Below are 17,999 nucleotides of genomic sequence, written 5' to 3'. Positions count from 1 at the left end.
CTCAGAATCATAATAAATCTTTCAGGAGAAGCTTGGTTAAGGATGTCAACAACCTTTGGCCCGACTAAAATGGCAGTTCTGATAAACAAACAAATGTATGTATTCTTTCAAAATAAACCACAAAAATATCAAAACTTTATTCCTTACATAAAAAATGCTGGAATGTTAATGGACCTTAAAAATACTCCTTTAAACTGTAAAAAATTTGCTTCAACTGTGTCCGTGGATCCAAATATAATAGTTTCATTGAAGTAACGGAAATTGGGAAATATATCTATTTTAACCTTAAACAAAACAAACATGAACTCGAGTAACTTTTGGTTGCTGATATGGAGGAAAGGTCCCTCCTCTTTCTCATGCTATCCCAGCAACCAATCAGCATCCAGCCGGTAATATTCACACTCAGGGGAAGGGGGGTTGGTTCTTTTCACTTAAAATATACATTTCCAAGCGTTTAATGGAAAAAAGTACTCCATGAAACATACATTCTGTCAAAAATTATTTGAACGGTAAAAAAAAATTTTTTTTATATGTTTTCTCAACATTTTATCGAGTGTCGATAGCTGTAGTTCCTTGTAATGAACACACGGGGGCGCACTTGGAACACAACCCCACCGTCTGTTTTCAATGAACATTTTCTTATTCGGTTCTTTCACCGTCAGTTACACTAAAAAAAAAAAAAGCGTTTACATTTGGATAACTTGCGAATAAAGTTCCAAGAAATACGATTTAGAAAAGAAATAACAATGCTTGAAATAATAATAACAAAAGACACGTAGGGAGGGCCGGTAGGAGGAGAAAACTGACAGTTAAAGGAGGTCGAGCCTTTACAACGTCGATATGAGGTTGCGCTATTAAAAAGGCATAGCCCGTAAAGTTCTACAGACCCGTCGCTGAAGACAGGATTCCGCCCACAAGAAAGATGGCGGCTCCCTTGCTGGAGAAACTGTCGGAGTCTCTAGGTTCGCCGGAGCCAGCCGTTCGCCTCATATTATCGGTGTTAATCGGTGAGTTTGCAGTGACTTTGTTAGCCATGAAGGCTGACAGCAGTGACTAACTGCTGCTCTGTGTTACTGTTAGTGTCAGCTAACTCAGCCAGACAGCTTTAAAATGCAAACCAGCTTCTATGTATGTGGCAAAATAAAATATATTATTTAAAGTAAATACACGTCCTCATAAGCTTAATATCAACGTGGCTAGGAGTACAAGTATGTTCAGCTGAAGGCGACTGATTCACTATTAAGAAAGGTACATTCACTTTGCAGTAGCAGACTTCTGAAATAGAGCTGACCACAGTTTGGTTTAACTGCCTGTGGTTTCAGTGGGTTTCTGTGGCTAAGATGTGCTGTTAGAACCTGCTAGCTACCCAAACAAGCCCACCAGTTTAAGCCCTATGGAGGTCAGAATCTGCCACAGTTCAATTACTTTGGATTAAAATAAAACAGCTTGGAAATGTATTGCTAATTTCTGTATTGTGATGAATTAGAATATTATCCAAAAGTCACTATAAAGTTGAAATTTAAATTCATAAATGCAACACGTGCTGTGTAGATGTATTACATACACTGAGGTGGTTTTTCCAGATGTTTGTTTTATAATAATAGAATAAAGCTGATGACAAACCTACATTATTTTTCTTAGAAATTGTCTGAGAAAAAGAAAATAAACACGTTTTTGTTACAAAAATGGGAAAATTTAAAAGTATTTGCAGGATCTTCATTCTTGGGCTGCTTTTACCAAATTGCAGCATCAGTGCAGGAGGCATAAGGGAAACCAGCCTTTTCCTCTGCTCTGAAGAAGCCCACATTGTGGTCTTCAGTTTGTTTGCCTTCTTGTGGACTATTTCGCATAGATTCTCTGTAGGATTTAGGTCAAGGCAGGTTTATGGCCATCTGTGATGCATTGGTCATAAAACTAGGCCTGGGTACTTTTGACAGTGTGGTCTCCCACCTGTTTTTGGACTTGATACAACACCACTAGATGTAGATTCTTTTAAAATTTTAAAAATAGGAGGCCTTGGTTATAGCCATGTTGCTGGGGCACCTTTTCCTGCACCACTTTCTGTTCTCCCTTTTAGCTTTTCATTTATATGCTTGAAAACAGGAGCCACCATACAATATTTTACTTTTACAATATTGTATGCTGGCTGTACTTTTACTAAAAAATTATATTTTAAATGTTATTAGCTTGATGAGTAAATAATACAGTAATTATTAGCAGTAGTATAAAGTGTTTACTCAAAAAGAAATGATCAATTATTGATTTTTTTTTTTTTTTTTACAGAAAATCATTTTATAATCAAACAAAGCCTCATAAATTCTGCTTGCTTGTTTTTTTATTGATTTGTAACTTTTATGACAGTTGTATATATCTGGAAGTCAGAGCTTTGATGTAGGGAATGTAATCCCACCAAAGTAATCAGCGTTTTAGTCGGCTTTTACAAACGAGGAAGGTGTTATCTGATGTGTTGTTAACTACTGACATTATTGCAAGTGGAAAACAATTTATTTCTATTTACCCTGCTGAAAAATAAATGTGCTAAGTGTACTAAAATTTTGCATACTTTTGTGTACTTGAAGGCACACTAATCATTACTATACTTTAAGTGTGTTTATGATTAGTTAACTTGAAGGATGCTATTTTGGAACAACTAATTTTGTACTAAATATATTTTAATTGTAATTAAATTGTGGACAAGCTCAACTTGAAGTGTATTTAGTGTACTTTGATGTGCTAAAGTGGAACAACTTAAAGTATATTTTGTATACTTTAAGTATATGAGTTTATATGTACTAATATATGCTTAATTAGTCAAATTAAAGTGCACTATGGTTGTATTATAACTACATTAAAAATGATTTGTTAGTGTCTTAAAAATATATAAGCTTTATACTTTTAATATACTCTTACTGTGGTAATAATATGCTTAATTATACTGTTGGCTTATTCCAATTACTAAAAAAGCATACTTTGCAGTTAATAGTAAATATACTTTATCATTACATTGCTATACTACTTTCTACCTTGCACATTCTTGCAAATGTATTAACAGTATACTAAATGCTGAAAGACTTGTGGATATACTTCCGTGCAGATGAAAAAATATACTTTAATGTATTTGAAACATGTCCAAATTATAGTACATTACAAATAATATAACTTGTACTATCTCAGAATGTATAAACATTTACATATCGACGTTAACCATTTTCATTATAAAACTTACAACACATTTTCAAATATTGGTACTTTAGTACACTTTGTAGAAATATGTCAATTTCAGGCAGCAGACCTAAACATTACAAATAAACTTTAAAGAACGCAGAGGAATACTGAACAATGAAAAACAACATTCCTTATTATTGCACCCCTAAACCCTCCCACCATACAAAAACACGCCCACCACACATTATTTTCCTTTTTTTGGCTGAACTGCTCATTGTTACATTTTCGTCTGATGGCCGTGCGCACATCAGAGACACTTGTCTACGGAAACTCCAGAAGAACAGCGTCTGTTAACCAAACAGAGAGATACTGTAAATTCATAGTATTTTTGAGCAGTACATCAGAAAAGTCTGACAAATTGTATCAGTATGATATACCAGGGTCCATAAGTGCACCAGAAAAAAAAATTGTCCATTTCAGTTGAATTTAAATAAATCTGATGCATCAAGTGGTTTTATCAGATCTGATCAAAAAAATTAAACAAAGTAACAACAAAAATTGTCAGAGATCTCAGAAAAGAAAAAAATTATGAATCCGCAGAAAGAAAGGGAAGAAAAATCCTTAAGTTTCCTTGTTTTTCCTACCACCCTCCAGGGAACCGGATGGCATTCACATTGGGAACATTCTGCATCAACATCTCTGGTGGAGTCTAGTCCAGTCCATACAATGAACTGCTCAGCTGTAACAGCAGATTCTGCAACTATGTAAAAAAAAAAACAGCCTGCACACAAATGTGCAGAGCAATTACTTCAATTGGAAAATAAATCATGTAATCACCATAATATAAATTGGTTTTTACCACATTTATACAGACAAAAATATAAAGTAAAATTATCAATTTACATGTGGTTCACTGTCTAAGAAATCATTATGGTCAGTAGTCAATACTTGTATCTGGAAAAAACAATCCAGGACACCTATGAAGGGTTAATTTTACGTTAACCCCTTGTGGGGGTTTTACAGCAACATCACACAAGATGTAGCTAGCTTGAAAGTGCATTTTCTTTTTTAGAAGAGCACATGGGGGGTGTGTTAGCCTCCTTCTCACTGTGCTAATGCATTCAATAAATCAAAAGAGCTAGTAAAATTACATATATTACAAAACATTATATCCTGACTGGTTTTACATCTCAAAAAATATATATATTTCATTCACAGGTTCATGTGAACTCACCAGGATATTCTTCAACACAATAATACAGCAAATCTTCCTGCTCAACCGATTACATCTCCTGTTTCTACAATACAAATATAATAATCAAAATCGCGTTTTATACAGATATCTTAAGATTTCAAAACCAAATGGGAATGTTTTGAAAGTTACCTCTCTCCATGCAGACCAAGGCCTTAAAAGAAAAGCACGCTAGCTCTGAGCAGGGAGGAGCCGTGACTAACTGCTGTGCAGGTGTGGTGCATTCAAAGTCTATGGGAATTCTGATATCAGTACTGAACCAAAAACTCCCCAAGACTAAAATTCTTGGGGAGCTACTACTTTACAGACATCAAGGCCAAACAACCTCCACATATCACTCCTATATGCATGAAGTGCTGTCAGCGACTTTTAAATATGTGCACTCACCAATTGGTCTTGTTTGCAGTAGCCCTGCTTTGATCCATTAAACAATACTAATGAAATGTTCTTTTTTGAACACTTGAGACAATTGTAATGTGTTAAGTTTATTTCTTTTGCATTTGGCCAGTATTAACTTTTCTGTTGCAATGTGGGTTATGCTATTTGTTAGATCATAATGTAGCACTGCACCAGCTTTAAACCACTTGCTTTTCAGCAGAACACACATTTTTGTGCACCTGTACTTTTGAAGTGAACATTTAGTGTTTTGTTCAATGTGGTTTTGTGTGTAAGATGTATTGTATCATATTTCTTTTTCAAAACTTATTAAACATTACATAACAACTGCAATAATTGCTATCTGTGTACTTTACACACAGCACAAAATTGCATAATAGGGTTTAAGTGCATTTTTGTAGTTATACTATTGAACACTTTCCAAAAGAATTACCTGAAGTACAAGCGTATATAACTTCACTTCATAATTAGATTCAAATGTAACTTAAAATGCACTCAAACTTAATATTACAGTGTCGATATTAAAATGTGTACTTTTAAAATATGCTTTCAATGTACGTTACAATGACAACTTTGAGCATACAATTTAAAATATAGCAAAAATATATGTAAAAACAAATTTAAAATAAGTACACTTTAGAAATTACACATAACTTTCACTTAAAGTATACTTTTTTAATAATATATTTCTATAAAGTGTAACATAGTGTAATTATGTTAAAGTGTGTTAAAAGTATTAGCATGAAAGCGTAATGTTAGTATACTTTTTATATATTTACAAAAAGTACAATTTGTCTAAGTACATTTTCAGTAAACTATAGGAAATATGAATATACTTGAAATACAATAAAGCACATTTTTTTTTTACCAGGGTAATGCATCCAGACATCAGCGATGTTAGAAAAATATTGTTTTCCACCTGTTTAATTAGATTGAAACAGAAGTGCTAACATGCAGTGGCTCAAACCTGAAACTAGGGCTGAAACAATCCATTGGATTATACAATTAACGGTCAACTAATTTAGTAAGCGATTTATCGTTAACTGGAGTATTGAGGCTCTAAAACAGCCCCTTAGCTGACAGAGCAACACTAATTATACCAAAATTGTATGATTAATAAATAAATATTCTATCTTTAAGATAAAATATGCTGTCGTCTGTCAATATGCTCTATCCAGAACTCCTCAAGTCAAATGTTTTAGTTTTAATTGGTTTAATTTTGTAAAGTCTTTTGAAGGGGGAACCTTTTGCTATCAAAAAATAATCAACAGATTAAACGATGTGCAAAATAGTCGTTATTTGCAGCCCTACCTTAAACCTGTTCAGCCATCCTCTGATTGGCAACCATTGTGGATTTTTAACAAAGAGCTTGTTGTGGTTTTTCATATTTCCAAATATGAATTCCAACTATGCATTTTATTATTATTTCTGACTGGGAAATTTAAAATATCTGAACTCCTAGTACAAGGAGAAAAAACCGATTCCTTATTAAGGTTAATAAATCTGATACAAGGGACTATTGATAAACCTTCAGTTTATATTATTTTATGGTGCACTGCAGTAATGAAACCATGGCATGTGAGCGAATACTAAAACTGTTACATAATAAAACAACTCTAAGGTTGTAAATTGAAATACTGGAACAGGAAAACCATTCATCTGACTTCCCTTTAAAGCACACTTTACCTTTTGCTTTACCCTCAGACCTGCAGGTTTATTATAGGCTTATCACCCAGCCCTGATTTGGATACTTTGTGCTGCTGTACTATTTTGGCTATTTTTGTGTTCAGGCAAAGCACGGCATGTTGATGGGTTATGAAAACCCAGAGAGGCCTTCAGGGTTTTAACGCTTGTTATGTGGTTGCATTGGGAAACAATCCAGGTTTGTGAATGCAGCATGACTCATAGTAACCTCTCCTAAATGAGTTACAACTGTGGGCTGGGCTCTCTGAACTTTACTCCAGCTCATGGACCTGTTTAATTATCTCTGTACTTCTGCCTCTAATACTGTCTGAACATGGCCATTCAGATTAGATCTTGGTTGCGTTAAATTAAGTCATCCTCTTGGTTGCACTTGCTACACGTTGCTTCATACTTATTACATAGTTCGACCGTCATATTGTAACACCGATTTGCAGGAGTTCCTTCTCTGAGTGCTCCTGTAGTTTGGAGATTTTTAAAAATGTTTTTGCCCTTTTTTTTTTTTTTTGTCAAACTGAAATGTTTCAGATAAAAAAAAAAAAGTTAATATAAGACACAAAATGCAGTTTTCAGATGACAAAATGGTTTATTAATTGGAATGAAAAAATAATGGCAACAAATACTAATGAGCGTTAATTTGTGTTGGCATTACTAGGGCTGAATGATTCAACTAAAAATTAATTGCGATTACTTTTAATCGATGATGGAATCGCGGGTTTATTTTGTAAACAAGGGATAAAACGGAAAGGATTTTAATGTATTTTTATCAGAAAATACACTATTTAAACTGTAACACATTATATTTTAAATTTATAAACTAACTTTTTTTTACTTTTAACTATTTAAGCTAACTATTTTTGGGTGGGGAAAAATGTAATTTAGGTCTTTTTGACAAATTAAAATCAAGGGCAATGGTACGGACCGGGTAGTGACAGGCAGTGATCTGGGTGCTAGCTACAACTGTGTCTACCTTTCTGTTTGGCGATCAACTCGCCTTTAATGTTTTACCGCCACCTAAAGGGCCGGGGGGAGAATTTCAGTGTCTTACTTTTGTTAAATGTAATGTGAAAATTGCAATTTTTTGTATTGTGATTATAATGAAAATAATTGCATTCATGTATGCATTCATGTTCTTCTCAATATTTATTTGATTTGAAGATTGATATTAAGAGAAGCCTGGGTGAGCTGTTGGGGCTCATGGATGTTGGTGGAGACATCATGTGATCGGTGGAAAAAGAAATGTGTTGAAAGTGAAAGTTAACCATGTCTGCGTTTTTTGTTGTTTTTTTTCTCCAGGCGTAGTATCTGTATTGAATATTCTGAAAACAGTGGGGTATTCCAGTTTTGGTCGAATTCGAACATTAAGTGTAACCTAAAGAGGGAAAAAAAGTTAGAAATCTCTATAGGATGGAAATACTTTTTCACAGCAGCACAGCTTTTGATTTAAATAGCTAGAGAAATCAAAGCTTTAGTGAGATTTTACTACATTTTCTTGAGAAAGAAATACTAGTCTTAATTTTTCCCTTCTTTTTTCCTTTCTCGTACAATAAGCTTGCAAGATGCTTTGTTTAATCAGTTGATTTAGTTCACACCAACTTTGATATTTGATAGTCCTTTTTATAGAAACAGTGCTCCCCTAATATGTAAATCTTGACATTCTAACTTCTCGTATATTTCTGTAACACTCACCTGATGTTTGTTTATTCAGCAGACTTTGGATCGTGTTCGATCCAATCAGATTAATTTATTTACCCCTTGGGGGGGGGTTATTGTTAAATTGACGGCACCCTGATTATCAAGCAAGCCCACATTCCCTGATTAAGTTTACAGAGCTTCAAATAATCCATGTTTTGTGAAAAACAACCTTTACTCTGAACACAGAGAGATAACCTTTCCCTTTACAATGCAGCAACACATCACAAACTCTCTCAGATGATTGCAATAGGCCTCAATGTGTGTATGTGCAGCGCTCCTCTCTACAAGGTCATAGATGTTGATATCAGCAGTCAACTGCAGTCCACTTGGCTGATGTAAAGACACACACTGTGGCCACACTAACATATTTTTGCTATGTGTTTTTCTCCTGCAGGGTATCCCTTTGCACTGGTGTACCGGTGGGTCCTCTTCTACCAGCCTTCCACAGTTATCCACTTGTTCCACATTTGTTCGGGGTTGGCACTAGCAGCATTTAACTTTGGTGAGATGAAGCGCAATGTGTTTATGTTTTCATGTATGTTATAACTCTTTATTTGCATCATTAAGGTGCATTTAAATGTAGTTCGGGTGAAGACATGCCGAAAAAACAATAAAAAAAACAGCATTTTAGTTGTCGACATTAATGCAGCATGGCAAAAACAAAAATTCTGTGAAGGACTAATGACTTTTATCAAGATCAATAGTGGTATCCCTAACAGTTCCTTTAGATTTACTAGAGCTACAGCAAAGGTTTCTTTATTTTAACCTCTGGCCACAATGCTGGATAAGGAGCCAGGTTTATTGTTCCACCACACAGTGAGCAGGATAAGTGAAGGAGGACAATCTCCAAAGATCTCTGAAGTAATTAACAGAGATAGGTAAAGTATCAAATATCATACTTTAGTAAGAATAGTACTACTTCATATTTTTACTCAAGTAAAAGTAAGAAATACCCTTCAAGCAAGAGTAAAAAGGTATTTGGTAAAAAGGCTATTCTACAAATAACGACTGATTTCACATTTTACAAAATGATGATTAAATAAATATTAAGTGATATGCAAAGTCTAGTGCTTCAAAGAATAAGATGGAAAAAACATAAAACATTAATTAAAGGATAAAAACAATTAGGTAAAATGAACGCTCTTCAAAATATATATATTTTTTTATTACTTAACTTCATAAATCAATAGTTGCAGTATGTAAGAAAAGGTTAAATTACAGTTTACAGTATTTTTACTTATCCTCTATATGACAGCAGATGCAGCAGATGGAAAATAACATTTAACCAATGAGCCTTGATTGCAAAAAAATAAGAAATTGTATCTCTCAAAGGTTCATTTTGTTTATAACAAGCTTATTTTAATTCTGTGAAATTACTCACAATGGATGGAGTACACTGAAATTTTACTCTACTAAAAGTATTGATACTTTATTAACTTTTACTCAAGTCAAAGTAAAAAGTACAATGCTTAGAAAAACCCCTCAAAGTATTTTTCTTATGTAACTAAAGTTAATGTAACAGAGTAAAAGCATCTAGTTACTACCCACCTTTGGTAATAAAGTTCATTTAAAGTCAGAAGTTTCACCGGATCAAGTCATCTATTACGTTTCTTTTTTTTTTGGTAGATGTTCCTACTTTGTCCTACCATTACAATTGTAAACACCTGGTATTTGGTAGAATTTGATATACTTTTTAAGCTAAACTAATCACACTTTGACAACAAACACTCTCTGTGGGATTGTGCCAAAACAAAGGATGATTAAGTGGAAAGGCACCTCTCCCATCATTAAGTAGGGTGGAGAATCTGTGATGCTATGAACCTGGTTTTCTGGCTACAAGCTCTGGAAGACTTGTTGAAGAGCATGGCATCATGAACTTTTTAAAATCCTAGGATTTGAATCTGGTAACGCTGCCAGAAAGCTAAAAGTAGGTCTGCATTGTGTCTGTAGGAAGGTCGGACACAGTTGTTTAAATCAGCACAGAACCATCTCAGTTCTCTGACCTAAATCATGTAGAAAATCTGTTGCGTGAGCTGAAGAGAGGACCAAGTACTTTGGATGATGTAAAAGGCTTCTGTCTGTGTACCCTATCTAATATTATAAGAACTATTAGCGTTTTATTAACATCCTATCGACACAATCTGATTTAGGCAATATTACTTTGGGAGATTTATTTTGTCACACTGTTAAAAACAAACCATAATACTGAGTAACTCCCAGATTCATCACTCATTGGACCTTTTTAACAGTTTACAGCCACAAAAATTCAAATAAATCCACGTCTTTTGTCAAATCAGGCAATAAGAAGATTAAATTATGTCTTTTTGACTAAATGGAAACATTAGCAGCTATGATGTGAAAGATATTCTAAATAAAAAGTAAAGTAATTAAAGGTTTTAATGTTATTATTGTTGTCAAATATTCTGTTTGATAATTAACCTCTGCAATGGAAAATAATTTTATTTCTAGGCTTTTTTACACATCCAGATTGTGTAAAAAAGGATAAGCTATGCTTATTTTGTAAGAAGTTTGTTTCCGTGCTTGTGTTTGTATAAGTTTCTGCAATCAAAACAAGTTTAATGAATTTGCTGTTATTCTACAAACAGGTTTCTATTGATTCAAGCAAGTTTCTAAAATTGAGTTGTAGATTGATGACACTCTTTCTTACTTCCCCATTTCTTCCTTCCTCTGCTTCTTCACTGCTGGGCTTCTTGGTCTTCTTGAAGGAAATAAAAGGAGTTTTAGTCGACACGTTGACAAACTTATTATTCAGACGGCTGTATGTTTGAAAATGTGTTAAAGTCTAAAGACTGTTTCTGTCTTTTGCAGTTTTTTTAGTCTACTATCAGATAAAAGATGTAAAAAAGCAGCAGAATTTAAAAAGCCAAAGCCATACTGCTTAAAATTAATAAATTGGCTAGAATTCAAATGAGTAGTTGTGCTACAGTGATTTCATGACATTAGCTTTTATATGCTTTTCCTAAACTGTAATAAACAGATGAATATGAGCCATCTCAAATAAATATGAAGTCTCTACAGATTACAGTTTAATTTGTTTTCCTATTGTGGCTCCAAGATGTCAGGCTATCCCATAAAACCAATTAAAGATCCTTTAGAAATAATCATACTCAAGACTTAAAATTACATAAAATTTTTTACAATAATTAACTTTTATAACTTTGAACTTTTAAGTAAAATCCAGCAAGATATTTGGCATCAGTAAATTACTTTTATCACTCACATTTAAAGGGATCATAGAATGCAAAAAAAGTTTACATTGTCATAGATGAATAACGATAGTTCAGTGGGTGAAATGGACGTACAGAGAAGTTCAAACCCCATCGACGCCTCCTTCCTCTGCAAATCTCATAATTCTAAACTTCCACCATAAAACGGGCAAATCTAAACGAAGCCCCGAGTTGATGTCAGTGTGGGGATGTTGCCTTATTTGGTTCGGGCCTGTAGTTTTGTCACATGCATTGATCTGGGTGCTAGCTACATCCCCGGCTGGCGAAATCCCAGAAATTCCCCCCGGACATTTTTTTTAGGTATGAAGAGTAGGACATGTCCAGTAAAAGAAGGACGTCTGGTCACATTACCATATCAACAGTTTGATGTTTCAGTGAGTGAGTGATTGATGTGTCTTGATGATGCTCAGCAGCTTCGCTCGTTGTAAACTAACCAATCAGCACAGCTTATCTAAATATTCATGAGCATACCATAAAAGGAAGCAAACCTGTCGTTTCATTCTAGGGCTTTTATACAGGCTTGCATTAGGGCTCATATACCACCAATATGCCATTTTCAGCCCAACCAATGTTGCACACCCTATTCAGAGACCTTAAGGACCATCTCCAAATACCCTATATAATCATTCTATGACCTCTTTAAGGTAATTCCCAATAAGCAGTTTGATTAACGTATGCATTTTTATTACTAATAGAATGAATAGGAATTAAGAAGTAAACAGCTGTTTTAAAGACTAAACTCAGTTATTTATATGTAGATCTATGTGAGTGAGAATTATGTAGGGTTATACAAAATGTTGGCAATAAGTAACAAAGGACCTGAGTGCTATATGCAACTATACTTCATTTTATTTATTGGCTGGTCTGAAATGTAATAATAAATAAAAAAAAACGTAGACACATGTTAATGAAAAACAAATAAAAACCAAAATACGAACTCATAAGACTTAAAATTTAGTCCAATATGACTACCGCACTGTTCCTTTCAGTGAATCAGATACTTCTGCCAAAAGTTACCAGGCATCATCTGCAAGTGTGTACAAAGCTGCTGCTTGATAAATCAGTTTATGCAACTTTACTTGATTTTAACTCAGAAAAAATCCAACTATTACTGCTGATTTCAATCTGAACCTCTCCATTTGGTAAAGTCTGATTCCATCTGTTTCTGCAAACCAGTCTCCCTGTTTATCATGTGGGTGAATCATCAACTTCTGTTTAGTCATTCCTGAGGAAGTGTATTAATTTCTCTTTGACTTTACCAGCAGGTTTGACCACAAGGAATGCATATCTAAATATTCAAGCCATTCAGGTTCGTTCTGTCATGGTCACCAACCCAAAAACAATTACAAACTAAAAAAGAAGCAAAAGACAGCATAGCCATTCAAAACTTCCAACTCTTTTAACTCAAGATCTAAAATCAATAGAACAGTAGGTAAAACAAGCCTAGCATTTTTGACATTATTAGAAATGTTGCTGCTCTAAAAACAACAATAAAGAAATAGTCTTATAGATTTGGTAGTGCAAGGTTATATAGTTTAAAAATGCATTTCATTCATTTCATAGCACCAATATCCTGACAATAATATCAGTTATATATTATGGAAATGGCAAATACATTTAGCTCCTAATTATAAGTGTATTCTACTAGATGGTTATACAAACATGTATGTATTTTTAAAACAAATGGGCTGAATATCTTGAAGGCCTCAACCTTATTCAGTTACGACACAAGTACTGATTGGTTCAAATATTATTGAACCAAGGGATGTGTGTGAAAAATAAAGTCCATCATTGCTTTTCACATATGATTTAGATGGAAAAGTATCATCCAGTCACTGCTAATTAAATTTACTCTATTAACTTATCTCTAGCAATCAAGTGGCCATCCCCAAAGACATGTAATATTTGTTTGGAAAGGTTTCCTGGAAAAGAGTCATTCTTTTCTTTGCCAAGATGCACGTTATGGAGAAATGTCTTTTTAAACAAATTAAAAAGTTGCTGCGTGTGTGAAAAACTAGATGTTGCTTCTCAGCACAAGCTGTAGCAACACAAGCTGCAGCAGGACCTGTACGCTGTCTGCAATTGTAAAAACATCCACATATCAGAGTATCCGAGAAATAAACATAAGGGTTTCACATTGGAAGTTTGAATAAAAACTGGGCCTTAAGACAAAGAAGAGTTAAGAGGTGCAATTGTTGAGTTAAAGTCAAGAGCACAACCTAACTGAAATGCTTTGGTGGGACTTGTGCAGAAGCAAATGCAAGCCAAACTGAGCTGAAGCAAAGTTGTAAAGGATGGACGCAACAAAAAAGGGGTTGATAAAGAAAAAATGAGCACTTCAAGATTATTTCTGCTGAATTGGTTCCACAAGCTGGTGCAAAATGGAACTCCTAGTTTTTCACACACCTCTGCACATATTAAGCTTCATCTTTGGTTAATGGTTATGATTTTAAGGCATAATTCCAGTGTGGGGTATGCCGTGGTGTGTTTCCTTCATCTCATGATATGTATGTAAAACACAACCTGAAACTGGGTGTAACAACTTTTTTCTTAAGATTAGATAAGTTTAACTTCTGAATAAATTTGCTTCTACTAAAGTCACAAATAATGAGTGACTGGGCCTCGCTTTGGTCAAGTGCCATGCTAAGTTAATTCTCACAATAAATGTTGATTTCTCTCTTCTTTCTTTTGTGGCTTCACTTGGATTTTACAGCAGGTCTGTAGCTTCTCTTCTTTTTTAAGAAAAATAAACTTCTTTCATGTTTGTGTCTTTGCCTCTCTGTCAGCTGATAACAAAGTGTGTTAAGAAAAACACTGTTGACGTTTTTAGTCCAGCAGGTCATAGTCGACTGCACTCACCTTCACCCCCCTTCTGTTGGTCTCCTTCCCAGGCTCCCAGCTCTATCACTCCGCAACATGCGTCTTCGTCCAATTTCTGATGCTGAGGCTCATGGGGAGGACGGTAACGGCCGTCCTGAGCAGTTTTACATTTCAAATGGTGAGTGTTTGCTTCCATCTCATTATTATGTGGCCTGATTGCTGGATTCGTGTCTTAAGTTTTATTTTTGGATGATTTGTAGTACATTAAAAAGCAAAAATCAAATCACTGCCCTTTTATTCTACGTGATCATATGATATTATAGAAATGCTTCTTCTTCCCCTCTTAATAAGGAGCTATTGCGAGAAGAAAAATACACAGCAGATGGTCATCTTAACTGTCTCAGAATGAGAAACTGGTTCAAAATGATAATGTGCTCTCTCTAGAGTTAGAAGAACCCCTATAGCTAAAATAGGCCAAAATGGTTGTTAGGAAAGTCAAATTTTTTGAGGTATTTTTATACCATGATTTATAATAAAGAGATTTTTTTCCACAGTAGAAAATATGACGAGTATACAGGGATGATAATGAACCAGTTTCCCAATTTTGATTTTATGAATTAGCTTAGTAATAAGTATTTCTACTTCCACCGCTCTTCTAAAATTAGATGAATACAACCTGAAGATTAAAAAAGAAAATTGCAAAAATCCTAAAATTAAACTTATGGGATTTAAAGTTTGCTGGTCCCACAGGATCTAAAAGGCTGTCAATTATTATTAGTTAAATATGCTGGTTAAATAGGTAATGGGGATGCACTAGAAACCAGAAAAAAATCCTTTTTAGGAATTGCAGACTATGTATGATATCACTTTAATGGGTGGTGCTTTGCTAACTTCCATTTGTGTAATGCAATACAACATATTTCCAAAGAGCAAAACATATCAGTTTTAAATAAAAGGGGAAGCTGTTAGATCTGTCTTTGTTTTAGCTTACTGATAATGTTCAGCAACAGGTGGGGGAGGAGCAGATTTGTGCTACTTTGCTCTATTCTTTTTGTAGCAGGAACAAATGCGGCACATTCCAGCCCTTCCCTTGGCATCTCATTCAATGGATTTATAAACAGCAGGACTGCTCTGATGAGTTTAGCAGGGTTTTTTTTTTGCAGGCATACCTTAATAAACAAACTGAGACCCAAACTGTTTGAAACCATAGAGTGCCAGGTCATCAACTGATTCACTCATGACTTTTTCACTATATTTCAAAATGTTGTTCAAAAGTGTCTTTCTTTTAAATGGTAAGGATGTGTGGGAGTCTTATTTGAGGCAGCTGACAGATGGGTGGTATAGCATTTATATAGCTGGAGAATTCTCCTGTCCCGAGCAGAACACCAGTTCTCTCCTTGTGCTTGCCATAGTATTTTAAAATGCTTACTGTGAAGGTATCACTTTTCACTCCATGTTTTTCCCTCCCGCAGCTGTACCTGATGGCTGGGTATTACTACACAGCAACAGAGGAGTATGACATCAAGTGGACGATGCCTCATTGTGTCCTCACTCTTAAACTCATTGGTGAGCAGTTATCAGCCTAGCTGGCACTCAGCTTAATCTTGGTTTCCTTTGATTTGATCTTTTCCTATGGATGCAAATGTCCTTCCTTTTGAATAAACCCAACTCTGGGCAGCTTCATTTAAATAGTCCCTAACAGTATCTGATTTTTGTGATTTACAGGTTTGGCATTTGACTTCTATGATGGAGGCAAAGATCCAGTGAGTGGACTGACTTGTTTTGGTTATATTTGGTCATTGAATTATTTATCTTATGGGTTTAACTTGCTGCACTTTGTTTGCTCTTGTCTTTGTATAATTTCCTGTTTTTCTTTGTGGTTATATAAAAAAAAAAATCAGGAAGAGGAAATTCGAAAAAAAGAAGTGTTTGGAGTTTTTAACTAAAGATATGAAGCTTATCTGTGCAGCTGAACATTTTTTAGTGCATTACTGTGATCATTTTTAAAAATGTTCTTCCTAAAACTAGGTTTTATATTTGTGAAATTTTTCGTTATAAATGTTAGAGCTCAAGAACATATATAATTTTTATACTTGAGCTTAATAGGGGAGTGGCGGCCTAGTGGTGAGGGCATTGCACTTGGAATCTAGAGGTTTGAGTTCAAGCCCCACTCCCACGGACTGCCACTCTGGGTCCCTTGGCAATCACCCTTAACCCCACTCTGCTCCCCGGGCACTGCTCAATGGCAGCCCACTACTCCCCAAGGGGATGCGGTTAAATGCACAGAGTTCATTTCGTTGCTCTGTACTTTTGACAGTGTAATGACAATAAAAGCTGGAAAAGGAAAAAAAGTTTATTAAAACTCAGCATAAACTCTTTTTTCCTAGATTTTTTTTTTCTCCCGTCACAAATTCACCATCACCTTTTCTGAGTTTTAGCATCTTATCCACTAAAATACATGAAGTCTGGATGCTTAGAGCAGTGAAAGCCAATCATAAGGCCAAGATGTCTTATTCATGTTGATAAACTTCTTCCATGGTGCTTAAAATATATGATCCTACCAAATATTTTTATAATATTTGGTGAACTATTTTTAGAAATAGTTTCTCAAATATTTATTTGGTGCAACTCAAATACAAAATGTATGTAGTAAATAGTGACACATATTTCTGTTAATCACCTGAAACGGCCCATTTCTAAAATAACTGAGAACAGGATGGCCTGCAATCCAGGCCATGAGAACAAAGGGCTTTTGTGTGGAGATGAGCTGGCCTGACCCGTTACTCTGAGCAAACCATGATGCTTTCCCTTGTGTAAATAAGTGTAATCTATATACAGATTTTTTTTAAACATTTTTTTTTCTACAGTGGATCAAATAAGTATTTAGTCAGCCTCTGATTATGTGGGCGAGAGGTCTAATTTTTGTCATAGGTACACTTCAGCTATGAGAGACAAAAAGAGGCAGGATAGCTATGTTGGCAATGACAGAGGTCAAACATTTCCTCTTAAGTCTTCAGGTTTGCACTCTCTATAGCTGGTATGTTGGCCCATTCCACCATCAACTTTCCCCATAAATTTTCTATGGGTTGAAGTCTGGAGGCCTTGTTTTTCTTTTAACTGAGCTATGGTCCTATCCACTTTGCAGAAAAACTGCCCTAATGCGTCATGCTATCACCCCCATGCTTCACAGTACGCTTTGTGTTCTGGGGATGGAACTCCTCTTTCGTCTTCCTCCAAAAAGTTCTATTTTGTTTTCATCTGTCCACATAACGTCCTCTTCTGTATTACCAATATGCTCTCTGGCAAACTTCAAACAAGCCTGCAGATGTAAACTAGGGGACACGTCTGGCACTGCAGGCTCTGAGGCTCTCTCAGCATAGTACGTTACTGATGATGGCCTTTAATTTGGTTGCAGCTCTCTGAAGCTCATGCACCATTTCCCTCTGTGTAGTTCTGGGATTTTTGCTGACTGATCTGTTTTTTTTTTTTTTTTTTTGACTGATCATTTTAACTTCTTAAAGAAGTTACAGGTCTCTGAGGGACAATATATTTATTTACCACCATAATTTACACACATATTCTTTAAAAATCCAAGACGATGATTACTTTGATTTTAATTTTTATCATTTTGTCTCATAGTTGAAGTGCGCCTATAATGAAAATGACAGACCTCTGTCATCTTTCTAAGTAGGAAATCTTGCACAATCAGAGGCTGACTAAAT

General features: G+C 34.9%; 1 protein-coding gene and 1 long non-coding RNA gene across 4 annotated transcripts in view; one reads left to right on the top strand and one right to left on the bottom strand.

Moving 5' to 3' along the window:
* The first annotated feature begins 654 nt into the window (after positions 1-654).
* lpcat3 (lysophosphatidylcholine acyltransferase 3) overlaps positions 655-17,999 on the top strand; it is a 32,662-nt gene continuing 15,317 nt past the window's right edge. Inside the window, exons 1-5 of one of the 2 annotated variants that reach the window (XM_038284393.1) lie at positions 655-1,007; positions 8,604-8,711; positions 14,346-14,455; positions 15,750-15,843; positions 16,003-16,040. In XM_038284393.1, coding sequence (XP_038140321.1) covers positions 923-1,007; positions 8,604-8,711; positions 14,346-14,455; positions 15,750-15,843; positions 16,003-16,040 — 435 coding nt within the window. In that variant the 5' untranslated portion in view covers positions 655-922. The remainder of the gene's footprint in view (positions 1,008-8,603; positions 8,712-14,345; positions 14,456-15,749; positions 15,844-16,002; positions 16,041-17,999) is intronic. The other variant, XM_038284394.1, reaches the window with a different exon arrangement.
* On the bottom strand, positions 3,231-5,381 carry LOC119783076. 2 transcript variants are annotated; one of them, XR_005280750.1, is made up of 4 exons: positions 4,550-5,381; positions 4,400-4,463; positions 3,603-3,946; positions 3,231-3,512 (listed from the first exon to the last, which is right to left on the bottom strand). It is a non-coding gene; the product is annotated as an uncharacterized LOC119783076 (long non-coding RNA). The 2 variants fall into 2 exon arrangements; XR_005280749.1 differs by having other exon boundaries at positions 3,419-3,512; positions 3,810-3,946; positions 4,550-5,371.

This window comes from Cyprinodon tularosa, unplaced genomic scaffold, assembly GCF_016077235.1.
Source record: "Cyprinodon tularosa strain WSP-4 unplaced genomic scaffold, ASM1607723v1 ctg2, whole genome shotgun sequence".
NCBI lineage: Eukaryota > Metazoa > Chordata > Actinopteri > Cyprinodontiformes > Cyprinodontidae > Cyprinodon > Cyprinodon tularosa.
The sequence above is the reverse complement of the archived record's forward strand: the minus strand, read 5'-3'. Positions and strand labels throughout refer to the sequence as shown.